General features: G+C 51.8%; 1 protein-coding gene across 4 annotated transcripts in view; it reads right to left on the reverse strand.

The window, feature by feature from the left end:
• Positions 1–2,134: 2,134 nt before the first annotated feature.
• Positions 2,135–18,056, reverse strand: part of LOC111072232 (teneurin-m) — a 136,840-nt gene continuing 120,918 nt past the window's right edge. For 3 of the 4 annotated variants that reach the window (XM_041594390.1, XM_022363964.2, XM_041594392.1), the window contains 6 exons: positions 16,386–17,030; positions 12,013–12,296; positions 11,446–11,857; positions 10,812–11,357; positions 10,544–10,751; positions 2,135–8,630 (listed from right to left, as the gene is read on the reverse strand). In XM_041594390.1, the coding sequence (XP_041450324.1) occupies positions 3,011–8,630; positions 10,544–10,751; positions 10,812–11,357; positions 11,446–11,857; positions 12,013–12,296; positions 16,386–17,030 (7,715 nt within the window). In that variant the 3' untranslated portion in view covers positions 2,135–3,010. Of the gene's footprint in view, positions 8,631–9,380; positions 9,408–10,543; positions 10,752–10,811; positions 11,358–11,445; positions 11,858–12,012; positions 12,297–16,385; positions 17,031–18,056 lie in introns of all 4 variants that reach the window. The other variant, XM_041594388.1, reaches the window with a different exon arrangement.

The following is an 18,056-nucleotide window of genomic DNA, read 5'->3' on the forward strand; positions in this document are numbered from 1 at the left end:
TAATCTTTGTTGATAAACCTTTTGAAATAGGCGTTGCATGCTCAGAAATTTATTACATTTAATACTTACTCTTAAAGATTAACAAAATCATCAAAATTCAAATTGAGAAGAGTTGTTTTTTATATTTTCCATTTTATTGAAATCGCTTTTTACTCGTAATATTATTAGTTATTATATATATTTATATGGATGTATTATCATGTATGTATATCGGCTTGCCATAAATGTAGTTACGTTATGTGTATACAATTAATTTTTGCTTTGCGTCAATGTTTGTTTTTTTTTTTTTTTTGCAATCGTTTTGTTTTGTATTTTATAAACTATCTTTACCGCTGCTGTGGCGTCTTGATCGGTATTTGTATGATTTTAAGAGACAATTTAGTACACTTAATACATGTATTGTTCGTACGTTATGTATGCTTCGAATCGTAATTGCTTTGCTTCAACGGCCTGCTGCTTATAGATGTGGTTTCTATTTCATTACAATCAGTTAATAAGTCTAAACATGAGCTCAACTAATTGCTTAAGGTTGGCGCTTGCCATTTGCTGGAAATTTACAGTTCACGTCGAAGAACAAAGGGGATTGGGTATGTAGATCGGAGCACAAACGAGTTGGACGTGGACCGTCTGCATCCATCCGTATTCTGTAGATCTTTTGTTTTGTTTCAGTCACAATTGTTTGCTGCTGCTTTCAATAATTTTGTTTTGTTCGTTATATGTTTTTTTTGGTTAATATATGTAATGCTGCTTAATCTTAGTACATACACATTTATATACGTTTGCTGATTTTTACAATTTTCGCTTTGAGTGAAGGCTTCTGCTGTGCAATTTTTGGGTGAAGTAGAAGGTATCGTTATCTTCGATTAGTTACACAGCAGCAGCTTCACTGCTCAAAATGAACGCATACAGATTATGATGTATAGTCTTAAGTGTAGGCTATAAGTGTTTATCCATTATCAATTATATTTTGTTTCATTTATAATTTTATTTAATAAAATTACTAACACTTTAGCTAATTACTACGCTTTGCTCTCTGTTCACTGTACTCCCCAGTCCGTTCTGTTCTGCCTTGGAACAGTATCCATCGCTTATTTTCACATTAGTTAGGTGCTAATCCTTTTCGTTTTTATGATCCTCCCCTTCAATAGCCTAATCCTTAATGACTATGTATAGTTTTATATTTGTGTTTGTGTGTGTGGGTGTATATAATACAAGGTGTGTTCCATATGTTTATAAGGGGTGTGTTTACGTACTCGTCAAGACCTAAAGACGCGCACTAAGTTTTTATGCTAGTTTATATCTCAATAGTCAATAGTTTAGTTTCAGTTATAAATAGTTCAATAATAATTATAAACACAAAGTGTTGGCTAAAGACCAACAACATAGAAGGGACCATAGAACGGCTTTAAATCGGGGCAATTAAAATTGCAATAATTGTTGACAAATACATAATTACCAGATTAAAAGAAACTAAACCCTATGTGACACTCCCGTGGTGGGATTAGCATTAAAAACTGTGTTGCTTTTACAAATTAACATGGCAAACGGTACAAACTAAATATTGCAGTCTAAAAACTAAAAGTTAAGGACTATCTTTTAAAAAAAAATGAGTAAAGTACATGGGTGTTGCTTTTCATGTTCATGTTCGGTTCGGTTCGGTTCTGTTCGATTCGATTTACTTCGATTTTTGTTCGTCACACTTCAAGTTGTCAAATGAAATGTTTAGAAATATATATCACAATTTGTAAAAAGTTTTTAATGCGTTTTGCCTTTGAATTAATTCAACAGTTTAACATTTAAAAATGAGTGGAAAGAGTCGATAGAGTATTGCATTACATTGCTTTGAAAGGGGGGGAGGGGTGACTGTAGTATGTACTGTCTAAAGATTCCTTTTGATTCTCGGCTATCCAAACAAAGAAGACGCGTCTGAGTAATTTAAATTCGAGCATTCTGTTAAAGTATCTATGTATTTCGCTTAAAAGAAGTACGTGTTAAAGGATAAATACGCGCTGATCGATAGTTAAAGCATATAGTAAAGTAGTCGTTCTTATATACACAAAGCACTACGAAAGTGAAGCGGCTCTCAAGCAGCATCTCTGTTGCCATGACTGGGCGCTAGGCTAGGGGCTGGGGCTGGGGCTGGGGCTAGGGCTACTACTTGGAGTGGGGGTGGGTGGGGGGGGCCTTTAATCTTTTTACATTTATTCAACTGTTAGATTAACATCTTTACTTATTCGTATGCATATTTTGCTGTGTAATACTCATCGTTAGACTTCCAAATGCAACTGGCTAATGGGCGCGTGGGTAGACGAGACACAGAGTCATTCTATTCTATACTATTTCTGTTCTTTTCCGCTCCATTCGGAGTTCTGTCCCTCTGCTGATGCATCAGATTCGTTCATAAATACGCTCCTGTAGCGTACTCGCTTGCCAATGCAAATGTAAGCAGGCTGTTGTCCGGAGGGACACTGATTTAAATTTTAGAAAATTACATTAAACATTACACACATGGACTAAACATACGCCTATTGTTAGCCTAAACTCAACGTCAACACATACTACACATATGTACGTATTTCTGCTCCGTTGCACATAAATATCGTACATACTCGCAGGAGATTCTTCGGTTATTCGAGGGTTGGGTGGCCGTTGCCTGGTTTCCTGGTTGCCTGGTTGCCTGGTGACTAATACTAAACTTTAAGCTTGATTAAAGTTTACATTAATAAGTGTTTTGCTTTGAATGTTCGCTTGTGTGTGTTTCATGTGTCATTGTGCTGTCATTGTGGTTGTGGTTGTGGTTGTCGCTGTTGCGTATTTCACCTAATTACAAAATCTGCTCCTCAGCTGTCTCGCTGCTCTCCCTCTGCTCCTTCCTGCCCACGGCTATTAAGTAGTCATCCTGCTCGCCATACTCCCCCCCATCGGCCACTTCACTCTCCAGCTCCAGCTGCAGCTCGAGCTCAAGCTCGGGTTTGGGCTTTGGCTGCTGCTCCTCTTTGTCCTCCTCCACTCACGCACTCGGCTCGCCGACCCTGAGCTGGCGCCGGCTGGAGCCGGATCTGTGGCTGCTTCCGGTCTTGCGGCGCTTGCGCTTGGCATCGCGCTGGAAGGCCACGTTGCCGGGATCGTCGGCCAGCTGGGGATACTTGTGTATGCTGTGTATGTCAATGCCGATCCAACCATCGACGTCGCCGTGCTGGACGAGCTCCTCCTTCTCCTCCTCGGTCCAGTCACCGCGACCCTGGAAACCGGCAGCCACCAGCTGCTTCTCCAGCTCCCAGGCCCGCTCCACGGCTCGCTTGTGGGCATGCTTCAGTATGCGATGACGCTCCTGCTCAGGATCGACGCCGTACTTGATGATGACCACCGCGTCGGGTCCGTGGAGGCGCAGCTCTTTGGCTGCACTGCCGCCGTGATCGCTGATCTCGTGCGTTGATATGTTGAACATGCCGCCCAGGCGACGCAGCTCCTCGTTGTCGTCGCGCAGCTTCAGCACATTGTCCTTCACAAAGTAGAAGACGTCCTGGTCGTGTATGCTGAAGTGCAGGTCCAGGAAGAACGAGTTGTTGAACACACTGCTCACAACGTCCTGCACCACGCTGTTGGCTCCATCCACAACGCTGACCAGGGCCCGTCCCCCGATCGTCGAGAGCAGCACGCCCTCGCCGAAGACGCCGCGACGGTAGCTGACGCGGGGCAGTAGGTTGCGCATCTTTGGCTCCATCTTGAGCAGCGGCTTGGGCACAAAGTCAAAGTCGCTGAACTTCTCGCTCGTCTTCTCCACAATGCACTCGAGGCCAGAGATGACGCCAAAGTCGGGGGCCAGCGTATTCGATTTGATGGAGGCCTGGGGCGTGTACTGGGCCAGCTTGGTGTAGCGGCTGCTCTGCATGTTGTCCAGGTCGTAGCCGAACAGCTGCAGCCAGGCGTCCAGGTCGATCATGTAGTTCTGCGGCTTGTTGGGGTTGATGGGGTCATTGTTGTGGTACCGGTAGATGAACACATCCGTGGGGTGGGACATTTCGGTGGCCAGGGTCTCCCAGAGCGGCGTCATCCACTGACCCACGTGTGGATCGTACTGCCGCTGCTCCGTGTAGATCAGTTTGGTGTGTGGATCGATCAGGCCGCCATGGAAGTCAACGGGCACAAAGAAGTCCGGCTTGGTGTCCTTGATGATCCGTCCGAACGGAGTGCGCTTGAGCTCCTTGAAAATGGCCCCGTTCATGTCGAAGAAGGCCAACGGCGAGCCGTTCTGATCGGTGGCCACATAATACCGCTGATCGGCATTCTCCAGGGCAATCAGCATGTCGCGATCGTCGTAGTAGAACTTCATGGTCTTGGCCAGCTTGGGGAAGTGCACGTGCGTGACCAGGTGCGGGGTCCGCGGATTGGCGTAGTAGTACTGGGTGGTGTTGCCCTTGTTGTCGTGCCAGGCCACCAGGCGGCTGCGGTCGTCGTAGTAGTACCAGCTCTGGAAGCGCTCCCGCTCGAACGCATGGATCAGCTGTCCGCGGTTGTTGTACCTGTACTTCTGCTCTCCGCGCCGCACCACAAAGCCGCGGGCATCGTAGTTGTTGAACTCGACGTCGCCCAGCTTAATCACACGATCGCCAATGTCGTAGCCCAGGTTGAACTTCTCCCCCTGATCCACAACGCCCACAGTGTTGCCGTTCTCGTCGTACAGGTACTTCCAGTTGTTGGTGCCCAGCACCTCGATCACATGCCCGTCGGCATTGTAGTTGATCTTGTCGAAGGCCGTGGATCGGCCAAAGGTCGTCTTCTGTGACTTGATGCGATTGCGCAGGTCGTAGTCCAGCTCCAGGCGGAACACGTCGATGTTCTTGACGTTCATCAGGACGCTCTTGACGCGGCCGTGCTGGTCGTAGTCGACAATGGTGAAGAACTGCTTGGCAGAGTCCTGGATGACCGTGCGGTTGAACGCGTTGCGTGTGATCTTCAGGTCCTGAACCACCTCCAGCTGTCCCAGGTTCTGGCTGTACTTGTAGCGGGTCGTTGGCAGCTCCTTGTCGTCGATGGCCATCTCGATGCCGCTCAGTCTGGCGTTGCCATCGTAGGCGTACTTGAAGTGGGCCGAGGCCAGTGAGTTCTTGGAGCCGAAACGCAGCTTCTCGTCCTTGAGGATGCCCGCGTGGTACTTGAACTCTCGGCGCAGCTCGAAGCCCGGCTCCTGAACCTCCACGGACTTCACCAGGCTGGTGGTGTCCTGGTAGGTGTAGTGTGTGCTCGAAAGCCCCGCCAAAATCGTCTCTAGGCGTCCGGCGGCGTCGTGCACAAAGGCCACCTTGCCGGACTGGTGGGGATGGATCTTGGCCAGGATCTGGCCCTCGTCGTTGTACAGAATCTCGAACGGATGGCGGTTGATGGGCGAGTAGTACTGGTACTTGAAGAAGCCCAGCGACGTCTGCAGCGAGAACGAGTGGATGTGGCCTCGCGGCGTGGTCAGACTCTGCAGCGCTCCGGCATCGTCGTACTGCAGCAGATAGTCCGAGCGACGCGGCGTCGTCACCTTCAATGGCAACGAGCCAAACATGTCCTTGAAGGCATAGACCATGGTCGAGCCATCGCCATACTTGATCTCGTTGAGGCGGCCGTTGCGGTCGAAGGAGTAGGCCTCCTGCAGCACGCCCCACTTCCAGCTAACCAGTCGCCCGAAGCGATCGTACTCCAGATCGACGTCCGCGTAGTCGCCCGACTGCGGCCGGAAGCTGATGGGGCGGGAGGTGCGGTCGTAGGTGACATTCAGCAGCTCCTGTTTGTCGTCCACCATCACCACCACCGACTGCGTCTCGCGATCGTACTCCAGGGTCAGCACGTTGTCGCCGTTCACCCGCAGCTTGCGTCCCACCTCGGTGATGGGGCGTGGCGTGCCCTTGTTCTGCTTGCCCGGCAGCTGCGGCTGTTGGCGACGCACAAAGTAGCGCCACTCGAAGCGGTTGGCCAGATCCCCGGCAATCTCGGTGCGCTGCTTGGCCGGCACGGGGTAGCTCTCGCCCAGCAGCGGACTCTGCTCGGTCAGAATGGTGTAGGGAGCCACCTCCATTTGCACGGTGTGTCCCCAGGGCGTGATGCTGGTCGTCGAGCCGTCCATGTCGACTGTGGTGCGTGACTCGGCGGCGCCGTTCTTCACGATGACCGTCGCTCCCTGGATCAGCATCGACTGCTCCTTCTGCGAGTTCTCCGATACCTTCACCATGGCTCCCTTCACGCTCAGGTCGAAGCTCAGCTCGATGACCCGTCCGGTGGGGGTGACGGCGGAGGTGAGGCGGCCAAACTCGTCGTAGTTGTAGACGTAGGAGCGTCCGGTGGAGTCCAGTTTGGTCTTCAGCAGTCCCGTGGGGCCGTGGTACTCGTAGGTGACGTTGTAGTTGTCCGGCGTGCTCAGCTCGTGCAGCATCTTCATGCGGGTCATGCGCAGGCGGCACTTCTGGCCCTTGGTGTTCTCGATGGAGTTCACCTGCGAGGTGTAGTCGCGCAGCAGGAACACCTTGTTGCCGGCCGCATCCGTGACGGTGCTCAGCTTGCCGTTGGAGGTGTTCACGTTGTAGGTGAACACGTACGTCGTCTCTCCGGTGAGGATGTTGCGCGTGGAGACGTGCTGCCCGAACCGGTTGAAGATGTAGATCTCCTGCATGTCCGGCGCGTAGATCTCGTACTCCCGCGATGGACTCGCCTCCGGAATGCTCGACATTACGGACCGGATGCGGTAGTTGGCCTGATCAGCGATGTGCACGTGGCCGTCGGGTGTGACGGCCAGGGCGGCAATCGTGTTGAACTTGGCGCTCGTCGCCAGATAGTGCTCCGCCTCGAAGCAGTCGCATCCCCGCTCCAGGCAGTTGCACTTGGACTCGACGCCCGCGAACGGGGCAATGCGTCCGTCCGTTCCGATCACTCGCACGCGGTTGATCCTCTGCGAGTCGCTCTCGGCCACGAACAGCTCCCCGAGGGGACCGAACGCAATGGACTGGGGCATCACCAGGGTGGCGTGCGTGGCCAGATCCGTGTCGTAGGCCGTGGAGGCAGTGGCGCAGTGCAGCGGGCGACCGGAGATGACGCGAACGCGTCCGTCTGGGGTCATGCGCAGGATCATGTGGTCGTCGATGATGTGCAGGGTGTTGTCCATGGGCGAGACGGCCAGTTCGGTGGGCCAGCGCAGGTGCATCTCCTCCAGCTTGAGGGTGCCCTCGCAGGGAATGGGCTTCCAGTGCGACTTGTGCATGTGGTTGCCGATGAGGGTGCTCACGATGCCGTCCCGGTCCACCATCCGGATGTTCGTTCCGTCCGCAAAGTACAGGATGTTGTCGCTGGAGATGGCAATGCCCTTGGGGTACGCCAGCTTGGCGTCCTTGGCGAGGGCCCCGTCCCCACAGTGGGCCTCGTCTCCGGGCAGGCAACGCTCGCCGGAGCCCACGATCGCCTCCCAGTTCAGCTCCGGCTGCGAGTAGTCGTTGGTGTCGCGCACGCGGATGATCTGATGCGACTCCGGGTCGGAGACGTACAGAGTGCCGTCGAGCGGACTGAGGGCCATGTGGTAGCGGTAGGAGACGCGTGTGGCATTCAACTTGACGACGGTGCGGATGCTGCCGTCGGTCATGATGCGGCGGATGTAGTTAAAGTCGCCGACAAAGAGACTGCCATCGGGCGCGGCGGCCAGAGCGACGGGCGCCAGCAGACGCTGCTTCATGGCCAGGCCGTCGCAGTCGAGGCACTCGAGCGGTCGCTGGTGGCCATCGCCCATGGTGGTGAGGATGATGCGGGGCTTGTTCCGCAGATAGATGTTCGAGCCGTCGCCCTTCTGCAGGATGCCCTCGTGGAAGTTGTAGCGGTGGTGGATGTCCAGGTTCCAGCCGCCCACCTCCGAGATGGACATGTCGTGGCCACTCAGCTTGGTCGTCTGGATGTCCCAGACGGTGTCCTTGCAGTCCGTGTACTGGTAGCCGACCCTGACCACCGCCGTGGTCACGCCGTAGACGCGCTGCCTGTAGATGTTGAGGCGGTTCCACGCGTAGGTGAACTTGATGCCCGGATCGGCCTCGAAGACGCGCTCGAACAGGATGCCCTCAATGGTGATGCGCAGGTGGATGAGGTGCAGCGTGGCGGGTATGGAGTCGGGTGTCAGTTGCAGCTTGATCGTGGACAGATAGCCGGCGGCGCGAGACGAATGATAGACCAGGTTCAGTCCTGTCCCAGGAATCTGCAGCGACTCCTGAATGACCTGCGACTCGGCGAGTATGGCACTGCGGTCGGGACAGGCTCCCTGGAAGCCGTGCTTCCAGGAGGCCAGCACCACGGGCTTCATCAGGTCATAGTCGTGGGAGAAACACGTATGCGTCGTTGTCGTGGCCACGCCCTTCTCCTCGGACATGCTCATGACCACTACATCGATGATGACCACCTCGTTCCACGGCACCTGCACGATGCGTGACTGCGGCCGGAAGGGCGCTCGTCCGAACTGTAGGGTGACAGCTCCACCGCCATTGACCATCAGATCGAACCATCCGTCGTCGCGGGTCAGCGTGAAGCCCTCCAGCAGGGTGGTAGTCGAGACTCGGACACCCACCAGGCCCATGCCCAGCGAGGTGACGACTCGTCCGCGGATAACCGCTGATCGGCTGTGGAAATTACAGAGAACAAAGATTAGTGGGGTCTCGCAAGGATGGGGTGTCGTTTGAGGGGGTTATCATCTATTGTAGCTATGGATATTTCATGGCTATTGGCTATCAAGCGGTTCGAACTGAGGACTGGCAACTACTTGAACAAACAACAAATAAGTAGTACAAATGATAAGAATTCACACGCACAGAACATAAGACTCGTTTCAACACATAAAGGTATTACAAGTTGAACAATATATATATATAGTATGTGTTTATGTATGGTATAGTATAGTACGTGTGTATGGTATGTGGTATGTGACCTAGCATTGACCTAAGTACGAGAACGATTCAATTCGATTGAATCCATAGCTTAGACATAGAACGAGTAGGTAGTATGTATGTTTAACTAAAAACCCAAAGGATTTTTTGGATATTTTCGGGTTGCTGGTTGTCTGGAGCGTAAAAAGAACTTAAAAGATAAACTACCAACCGAGCGCTTAAGTATTGGAACCAAAATAAACTACCATATTTCAAAGAAATCATAATGATAATGATAAGAACGAATGTTAATGGAAAATGAACGAGTTTTCGAAAGTAAAAGCGAGTGGAAACGAAGGTAACGATAAAGGTATAAGTATAAGTATAAGTATAAGTAAAAGGTGTACCAAACAACCATTGAGAATTAGTAGTAGTAGAGTAGATGCTAGTACAGTAGAGTATTTGTTTGGTTTAGTATTATTTTAGTACCGCTTTTCGCTTGCTTACCTTGCATTGAAATAATTCCAAAAAATGCTGTTAGTATTATTGATTTTGATTTCGATATCGATTCGAATGTGTAACGAGTAGCGAGTACAGATTACCGTATACCGAGTATGGAGTAACGAGAGCGGTTAGCATTCGTTAGTTAATGCAAAGCATTCGGAATTCGTAGTAGACGCGTAGTTCGGGTTAGGTTAATGGAGTGGAGTGGAGTGTGAGAAATGGGTGCGTGTGCGGGTAGTAGTAGTATCGAGTGGTGGTGTGTAGTAGTAGGTAGTAGTATCGAGTAGATCAGGAGTAATTTAGTATTATATTAATACGGTTTAGGGAGCGCGTGTTTGAGAAGAAAAAGAGAGCAGAGAGAAAATAATTGAATTAGCATGGTTGTCTATGGTCTGGTTAAGTGTTGTGTTAATTGCTGCCCCTCATCGGATGCTGCCCTAGCGCAGTTGGTTTCGATCATCGCCGAAATCGCCAGATCCCTCCACAGGGTTCCGATGCGTTGTGCGATGGGGGCCCTTTCTGAAGGGCCATACTTCTAACTTGTTTAACTCTACCTTAGGCGGACTTAGACTTAACGCGGCTACGACTCCTTAGACTCTGGCTTACTGGCTTACTGGCTTACTGTCTTACTGGCTTACTGGCTTATGCGGTACTTATGCGCTAACTTAGGATGTTTCTGTATATTCTTTATGGGGGATGGGGGGGATGGTTGGTTCGTTGTAAACAAAGGACATATAGGGAGTCATATTTACAAGATATTTGAATGGGATTCTGGTATGTGGTGGGATATGTTTTCATTTTGGGGATTTGTTTTTAGACGAGGGCACGAAAACGAAAAACGTAAATATTTAAACATAGAAAATCATTAATTATGCAAACTATTTTTGATTTTTGATTATTATTTGGTTTTTCTTTGATAGTATTTTATACATATATGTATATAGATGTATGTAGTATGATAGATATATGGCTATATCCAGCTAGACTTTCGTAATGTACAGTTTGGTGGGGGTGGGGGGGAGAATTTGAATTCGGGAAGCCCCCCACGAGGGGCCCCCAATGCCAATTGCGACTTCGATTTCGGTGGTTTTTAGGTTGTAAGGTTGTAAAACTAAAAAAAAAACTCTGACCAAACCAGGAAAAACTGGCTACCAGGAAGCACCCACCTCTCGTTGAAGGTCTCCAGCTTGGCGTAGTTCTGCAGGCTGCTCTCGTCGATGAGGAACTTCATGCGCTCGAAGAAGGAGGCGGTGATGGCCGGCGGCTGCTTGCGCAGCAGCACATCGATGGGCTTGGGCGCCGACACACACAGCTGGGAGGTCTTGCACACGTGGCTGGCACAGCACTCGGGATCCTCGCAGTCAACCAGTCCATCTGTGAAATATCTCGTTCATTAATCCAGTCGTTCTCTCCCTTGCTCGCTTTGTGTCTCACCTTTGTCATTGTCCTTGCTGTCGCCGCAGTTCAGCTCCAGTGCGATGCCACAGTCCGGTCCGTCCCAGCCCTCGTAGCAGCGGCACTCCCACTGACCCTCGCCGCTCACCCGGCACTGGCCGTGTCCGGCGCAGCTGTTGGGGCAGCCCTCGATGGTGCAGTGCTTGCCATTCCACCCGGTTACGCAGAGGCAGGTTCCGTTCTTGCACTGGCCGTGCTCGTTGCAGCGGGCGTCGCACAGCTTCGTGTTGCAGTACTCGCCGCCCCACTCGGGGTCGCAGGCGCAGGCATCGCCCTCGCAGCGTCCGTGCTGGCCGCAGTCGAGATCGCACAGTTCCTTGGAGCAGTCGTCACCGCTCCACTTGCCCTCGCAGGAGCAGGTCTGGGTGTCCAGGTCGAAGCTGCCGTGGCCCGAGCAGTCGGGCAGGCATTGGAGGGCGTCCTGGTCCATGGTGGCGCAGTCCGGTCCCTTCCAGCCCTTCTTGCAGATGCAGGTGCCGTCGGCGCAGAATCCATGGCCCGAGCAGTTCGGGTGCGGGCAGTCCACTGTGAAGGAGAGGCACAAGGATTAGTATAGATTCATAGGGATATTTGTGCGAGTATGTATAGCTAGACAGTCGGATCCTGGCTCTACCTTCTTCACAGAATTTGCCCTTGTAGCCGCGCATACACTGGCACTTGCCGCTGACGCAGTGGCCATGCCCATTGCAGTCGGCCACCTCGCACTCGTCGTGCCGCAGCGAGCACTCCTTGCCCTTCCAGCCGGGATTGCAGATGCACTCGCCGTTGATGTACTCGCCATGCTGCGAGCACAGCACCGGGCAGACGCTCTCGCTGCAGTCGTCGCCCCCGAAGCCGGGATTGCACTGGCAGTGCCCCAGCAGGCACTGCCCGTTGCCGGAGCAGCCGTTCGGGCAGTTCTGGGTCATGTCCTCGGCTATGGCCGCGTAAAATGTCAGCTCCTGCACGTCCCCGTCGTCGTTGTAGAGCGAGACGAACCAATGGCCCGGCTCCATGTAGCGTGTAACCTCGCGCGTTATAGACAGCTGCAGGGCCAAGCGGGCGAGCGCAGCGATTTGGCATTGATGTCGTGACGTGCATGATATGAATGGCATGAAAGAGAACCCAAGCGTTAGTATCTGTATATTGCGGTTAGATCCAACCCTCTGTGTGGAGGGCCAGTGGGAGGCGCTCTACTTACGTGGGCAGCCCGCGCCGTGCGTGTGCTGGCGCTGAAACCGCTGAGCACCTCCTTGAAGTGGTACTGGGTGTGGGTGGGCAGGGCATTGCGGCGTCCGTACACCCCGATCGAGGCTCCGCGCGGTATGGTGTAGTCGAACTTGACGTAGGCCGGCTCCGACTGGTAGAACTGCATGTTCCAGTAGCTGTACGGCTGGATCTCCTTGGTCAGCTTCTGGCCGAGCGTTATCTGGCCAAAGGTGGTGCCGTCCGGTGGGAAGCTGCGTGCCGGGAATGTGCGGGCTCCTTCAATGTTGCAGCAAAAGCAAACGCAAACGCAATGATCGAATGGGATGATGGACACAAAAAGTAATAGATACACGGGTTAGTTAACGTTTCGCTGCGGGTTTCAAGACTGATATACATATAGGAGTATATATAGTAGGTGAGGTGTAGGGGGTTCTGGGTCTTTGTACAGTTCTTAGCCTAATCCTATCGGTTCTCTGTTTGCCCTGCCCTAATGAATGGGGTTTGTCCCCGCTTTATTAATGGATGACCAGATGCTGATGCTGATGCGATGCCAGATATTCATGCTTGGAGTTTGTACATTGAAATGCGGGGGGAATAGTATGAGCAATGAATGGGGCACAGAGTTTAGTAACAAAACACTACAACTAGAACTAGGACTAGTAGTTAATAGTTTGTACAGCATTTAGTTGGGGGTTAGTCGATTGCTGGTTAGTCGAAAGCATGCCCCCCCTTGGGGAGGGGGGCAGTGTTAGCAACGAATGCTGAGAGCACAATTCACCTTCCAGTATGAGTATTGGCATTACATCGGGGCATGCACCAGCACCAGCACCAGCACCTGCACCAGCACTTGGCTCAGTATAGGAGGCGGCAATGTTGTTATCGAGCTCGGTGGGTTGATAGCTAGCGGGGGGGTTAGTAGCGTTGGCTGAGGCAGCGGATGAGGCAGGCATTGGTACCCCAGTGTCAGTGTCCCCTTGTATAGGTGTCTTTTGGGGCTGGGGGGCACTCAATGTGGTCCCCGGTGTCGTTGTTGGAGCAGAGTCAATGTCAACGTTGTCATCCATGTACACTGGCATGGTGGGCGGCAGGCAGCTGCAGGGGCAGTCGGGCATGCGGGGCGGCGGCTCCGGAACACAGCTGTCCGCACTGTTGTCCGCCGGCTGGGGCTCAGGCTGGGGCCTCTGGTCGCGGCTCAACACCTCCTTGATGGTGTGCGAGCCCCCGCCCGTGGGCACCTCCACGTGCAGGGTGTACACGGAGTCGCTGCCGTCATCGGTGGCTATGGTCAGGTTCACAAAGATGCGTCTGCCGGGCTGATCAATGCGCTCACTCACGTACGGCTTAAGCGGCTTCAGATGGACGGGTATCTCGTTGTCCTCGCTGTCCTGCTCCTGCTCTTTGAGCACCTCGTTCTCCACGACAGTCTGAGGATGATCCGCCTCTGGCTTTGGCTCTGGCTCTGGCTCTAGCTCTGGCTGTGGCTCTTCCTTGCTGGCCGTCTTGTAAACCTCCTCTTCGTGGGAGCTGAGAGTTTCATCCAGTTTTACTATGTCAATGTCCTCATCCTCAATGGGGGAGGCATCGTTCAGCATTAAGTCGGAGATGTTGTGATTTATTTGCGGTGGCAGCTGCAGTGGCAGTGTAGATGGGGATGGGGATGGGGATAAGGATGGTTGCTCCTGCTGGTTCTGCGCTGTCTGCTCCCTACCTTTTGGATCGAAATATTCATCAATAACATGCAGCAGAGTGGTACACTCTGGCACTCAGGAAGGGTCCTGCGGTGTGTTGACCATGTGGCAAAGTTTGTCCGAAAAATCGGCAGAAGGAAGGCAGCTCCTTCTTGGCTATACAATAATATTTACACATTTAAATTTACTAAAAAATATCACTTGCTTCTCTCCGCTTTACGATCTACTACAATCCACATCCTTGCCCAGATCAAACCACTGTAAGGACTCTTCCTGAGCGCAATTCCATTCCACTGGCTTGGCAGTTGGATTGATTTATACCTGGTGGGGCTGCCGGTGTCTCCTTCCCGCCGTCTACCTCATAGTTGTCAGCCAAATCACGCTCATTATTGTTATCATCAGTGGCAGGTTTCTCGTGCTGCTCCCCAGACTCCTGCTCCTGCTCCTGCTCCTCCGCCTTCTGCCCACTGATTTGAAAATCATTTTCCATGGCAGGCATGGCTGCGGTGGGTGCGAGGAGGGTGCTTTGTCTTTGCGTCGTTTCCTGCTGCTGCTGATGCTCCTTGCTCCTGGTTGATGCTGGTTGGGTGTTGATTTCAACAATGTCATCGGTGTCACTCCTCAAAGACGTATCCGGCGCCGGGCCTGAGCTGCTGTTGTCAGTTTGATTATCGTCATCAATAACAGCAACAAATGTGCTGCTGGGCTCCATCACCATCTCCATCACCATCTCCGTTGCCAGCTCAATGGTATCGCTGGTCCCTTCAAGATGTACCTCCACCATCTGCTGCATCTCCCTCTCCATCTTTGAGTCATATTTTGTCTTCTTGTTGACCAACGTTTTGGCCGCGCTCCGTAAATTGCTGTTTAATGATTTGCCAAATTGTTGCTTGCTTCTGGGCCTCCACTGGAGCTCCTGCTCCTGCTCCCTCTCCTTCTCCGTTGCAGCCTCAACTTCAGCTTCAGTCTCATCTTCATAGACATAGTCGCTGATGTCGTCCACAAGCACTTCGTCCTGCTGGGCACTTAATACGCTATCGATTTTGGGGAAAGTTTGATCGTAATTACTTTGCCCTGTCCGACTCGCCGACTCTGTCGCAATCTCGGGTGGAATATTTTCAGCCTGGTCCAGGCTTTCACCAGTAATTAAGTTGCTGAAACTTCCTGAAACGTCTGTAGCCGCCACAACATCATCGTCATAGTCATCGCCATCGCCATTGTCATCGTAGTCCTGCTGCTGCTTCTGATGCCCCTCGATTAAACTTCGTCGATGTCGATGTCGCCGTTGTTTTTGTCCCTCCTCGCCTGCCCCACTGACTGACAGACGCGTTGACATTGCTCTTCCTACAGGTAAAGCTAAAGGCAAAGAGAACGAACGAATCGAATCGAACCGAAACGAATAGCGACAGAGGTTTACACTGTACTTTGTACTTTTTGCCCTGTAAGGGGCAGGCAGTACGGTGTACCCCTTGTGGTTGGACGGACCCCAGTTCCACGCCCCCCCCTTTAAATTAAGCGTTAAATGTATTTTTAATTCAATCCCAGTTGTCTAGCCTCCAGCTGGTTGAACGGCTGACAGCAGACAGGTGGGGGCTACTATATATAGGGCCCCAGAGCTATACCCGAGCCGAGACTGCTGACTGGGGAGGGGAGGGGGAGAGCTTCTAACGTTTGATGTCGACTTCTGACAGCTCCATTGCTGACTGCCTGCTGACTGCTGAGTGCCACACGTGTGACGAGAAATATACTGGCATTGGCATTGGGATTGGTACTGCCACTGGCTCTAGCCTTGGACTCCTCAAACACAGTCATGGACATAATAATAGCAAACGAAAATAGAAAATATTTCGATTTTAAGAGTAAATGTTATCTATGTTATCTGTGCTTGGTTTCCGGTTAATGCTGCTCTCTTTGGGGTTCTCTTGTTCGGCTTTCTTTTCTTTGGGAATATAATAGAAACGCTTCCAAATTGTGTTCCTATTTTTGTTGGATCGTGTGTCGCTCTTTATCCGAGAGCAAGGGCTCACGGATGGATGCTCCCTGTCTGGGTCTGGGTACAGTTGCCGCCTCCACAGCGTTTGCTACGCTGCCAATAAAAACTTTCAACTGTCTCTCTCTTTCTCTCTCTCTCTGTCTTGCCTTCTGTTCCCCGATACTTTTTCTTGAGCTTCTGCTCTGCTGCTCTCTCTCTCTCTCTATCTCTCTCTTACTCTTTGTGTCTGCCTCTGTCTTGCTGTCAATTCCAAAAAGTAAAAAGTAATTAATGCAATATTTTAGCCCGGCAAATCCCCAAGAACGCACTCAACTTGAACTTTAATTGAAAGAAATGAGTGGGGGGCAGTGGGGCGCCGTTCCGAGATATAATGAAACTGGCATTCGGCATTCAAATAATCCCTATCCCAGGATCCAGGCTCCAGTATACAGGATCCCTCTCCCCCCCCACTGTCTGTCAGGCGCAAACTTCAAGCGCAAAAAAATAAAATATAAAACCTACAAAAACAATAAACTTTTTGTCTCCGCCAGAGGGCGCTAAACGCTAAATACTCCGACGTCTTGAGTCTCTCTCTCTCGCTCTCCCACTCTCCCACTCTTTTCTCTTTCTCTCTCCCCGTCTTTTGCTGTCTCACGAAACTTGCGAAAACTCATTTAAAAATAATTAAAAGTTGTGCATAATTACCTCCATTATTGGCATTCGACAGGGATGAGGAGAGCGACGTCGATGGCGTCAGCGAGGATTGCGAGGAAGAGGTGGCCGCCGAGGACGTGGCCTCCGCGGAGGAGGCGGACGTCGACTGCAGTCCCTGGGCCGTGCCGCTGTTCGATGTGGCCGTCGTGACGCTGGCCGCCGATGACCCACCGCCGCCACCACCGCCGGCGAGTCCTTGTCCCTGTGCGGTTCCAGTGCCTTGTCCGTTCTTGGCGCGTACCGAGGAGTTGTGCAGTTTGGAGATGTCCGTGTTCGTGCTCTTGGCAGCCGTGACCTCGGAGGCCTCGTTGCCGACTAGAACTGTGCAGGGCGCCGACTGGGAAAAGTGCAGCACGCCGGTGGTGCTCAGCAGGATCACCATCAGGATGAACACGCACAGCGCCACGATCGCCCCGATGCTCACGTAGGGCGATGAGCAGCGGGCGGCCAGATCTTTGCGGAAGTTCATCGGCGCCGAGTAGTGGTGCGAGGGCAGTCCGTTCATGACGCTCGGCGGCAGGACCGGGCCTCTGCAGCCCTGTGTGCTCCGCTCGTAGCCGCCCTTCAGTGTGTCTTTTGTGGGTGTGGAACAGGCCGAGCCGCTCTTAAAATCGATGGGAGAGCCCTTGTTGATGTCTGGAAAATACACAGAGAGAGATGGAGAGAGGTTAGTTATCAATTTAAGCATTTGTCAGTGCAGCCACTCGTTAGCATGGCCATGGGCAGGGGCAGGGGCATGGCAAGGGAATCCATTAAAATCCGCACCAAATTCTGGCATGGTCATCCTTAAACTCTGTTCCCTTGGTAACCGCAAGGAGGTGGGCTGGGGGGGTTGTGATTGTGCAGACAGAACCTTCCGCACACTATTGTATTTTGCTTATCGCCATTTGGCGCAAATTTCATTTGTATAAAAGGATTTGCACAAGGATAACAAACTGACATTCAACATAACCTCAAACAAACGAGACGACAGAAGGACGACAAGGAACAAAGCTGCTAAAAAAAATAACACGAAACGAAACGAAATGAAATGAAATGAAACCAACGAAACGCAGGGGGCAGAGGAACGGGAGAACGAACGAACGGACGAACGAATGGATGAATGAATGAAGTAAGCAGGGAAAATGACCAGCGACAATGACGCTGGCAAAACAGGAGCCAAGCGCCAGAAACGGATTGGGATTGGTTGGGTGCAAAAATATAAAATAAAAAAAAAAACGAAAGGAGCGGAGCGGAGAGGAGAGGACACTGCTTTGAATGGCTGTGGATGTGGATGTGGTGAAGTGAAGTGAAAAAAGGCAACGCCGCGGGACAGCCAGAAGCGGTGACAGCGACCCCAGCAGGAGGACTGTGCCGCACCGCACCGGACCAGACCGGACCGAGGCAGCATAAGTTGAAATCATTTGTTGATGCCACGATGATAATTCGATTATGTGACATGGAGCGGCCCGCTGGGGCTGGGGTGGGCAGCGGCTTTAAATGGAGCTCAGGTCCCCGGACCCAGAGTGTCTAGGAAATGGAAATCCATGCGAGGCAGAGAATGGCTGAAGAAAGGGACACAAATCAAATGGTTTTTGGCCCTTCCGCATACATATACATACATATATGTATGTAGCTGCAAGCATTGGTCCGGCTGTCCGTTGTGTGAGTCTCGCAGCAATC

This window comes from Drosophila obscura, unplaced genomic scaffold (genome assembly GCF_018151105.1).
Source record: "Drosophila obscura isolate BZ-5 IFL unplaced genomic scaffold, ASM1815110v1 contig_1, whole genome shotgun sequence".
Classification (NCBI taxonomy): domain Eukaryota; kingdom Metazoa; phylum Arthropoda; class Insecta; order Diptera; family Drosophilidae; genus Drosophila; species Drosophila obscura.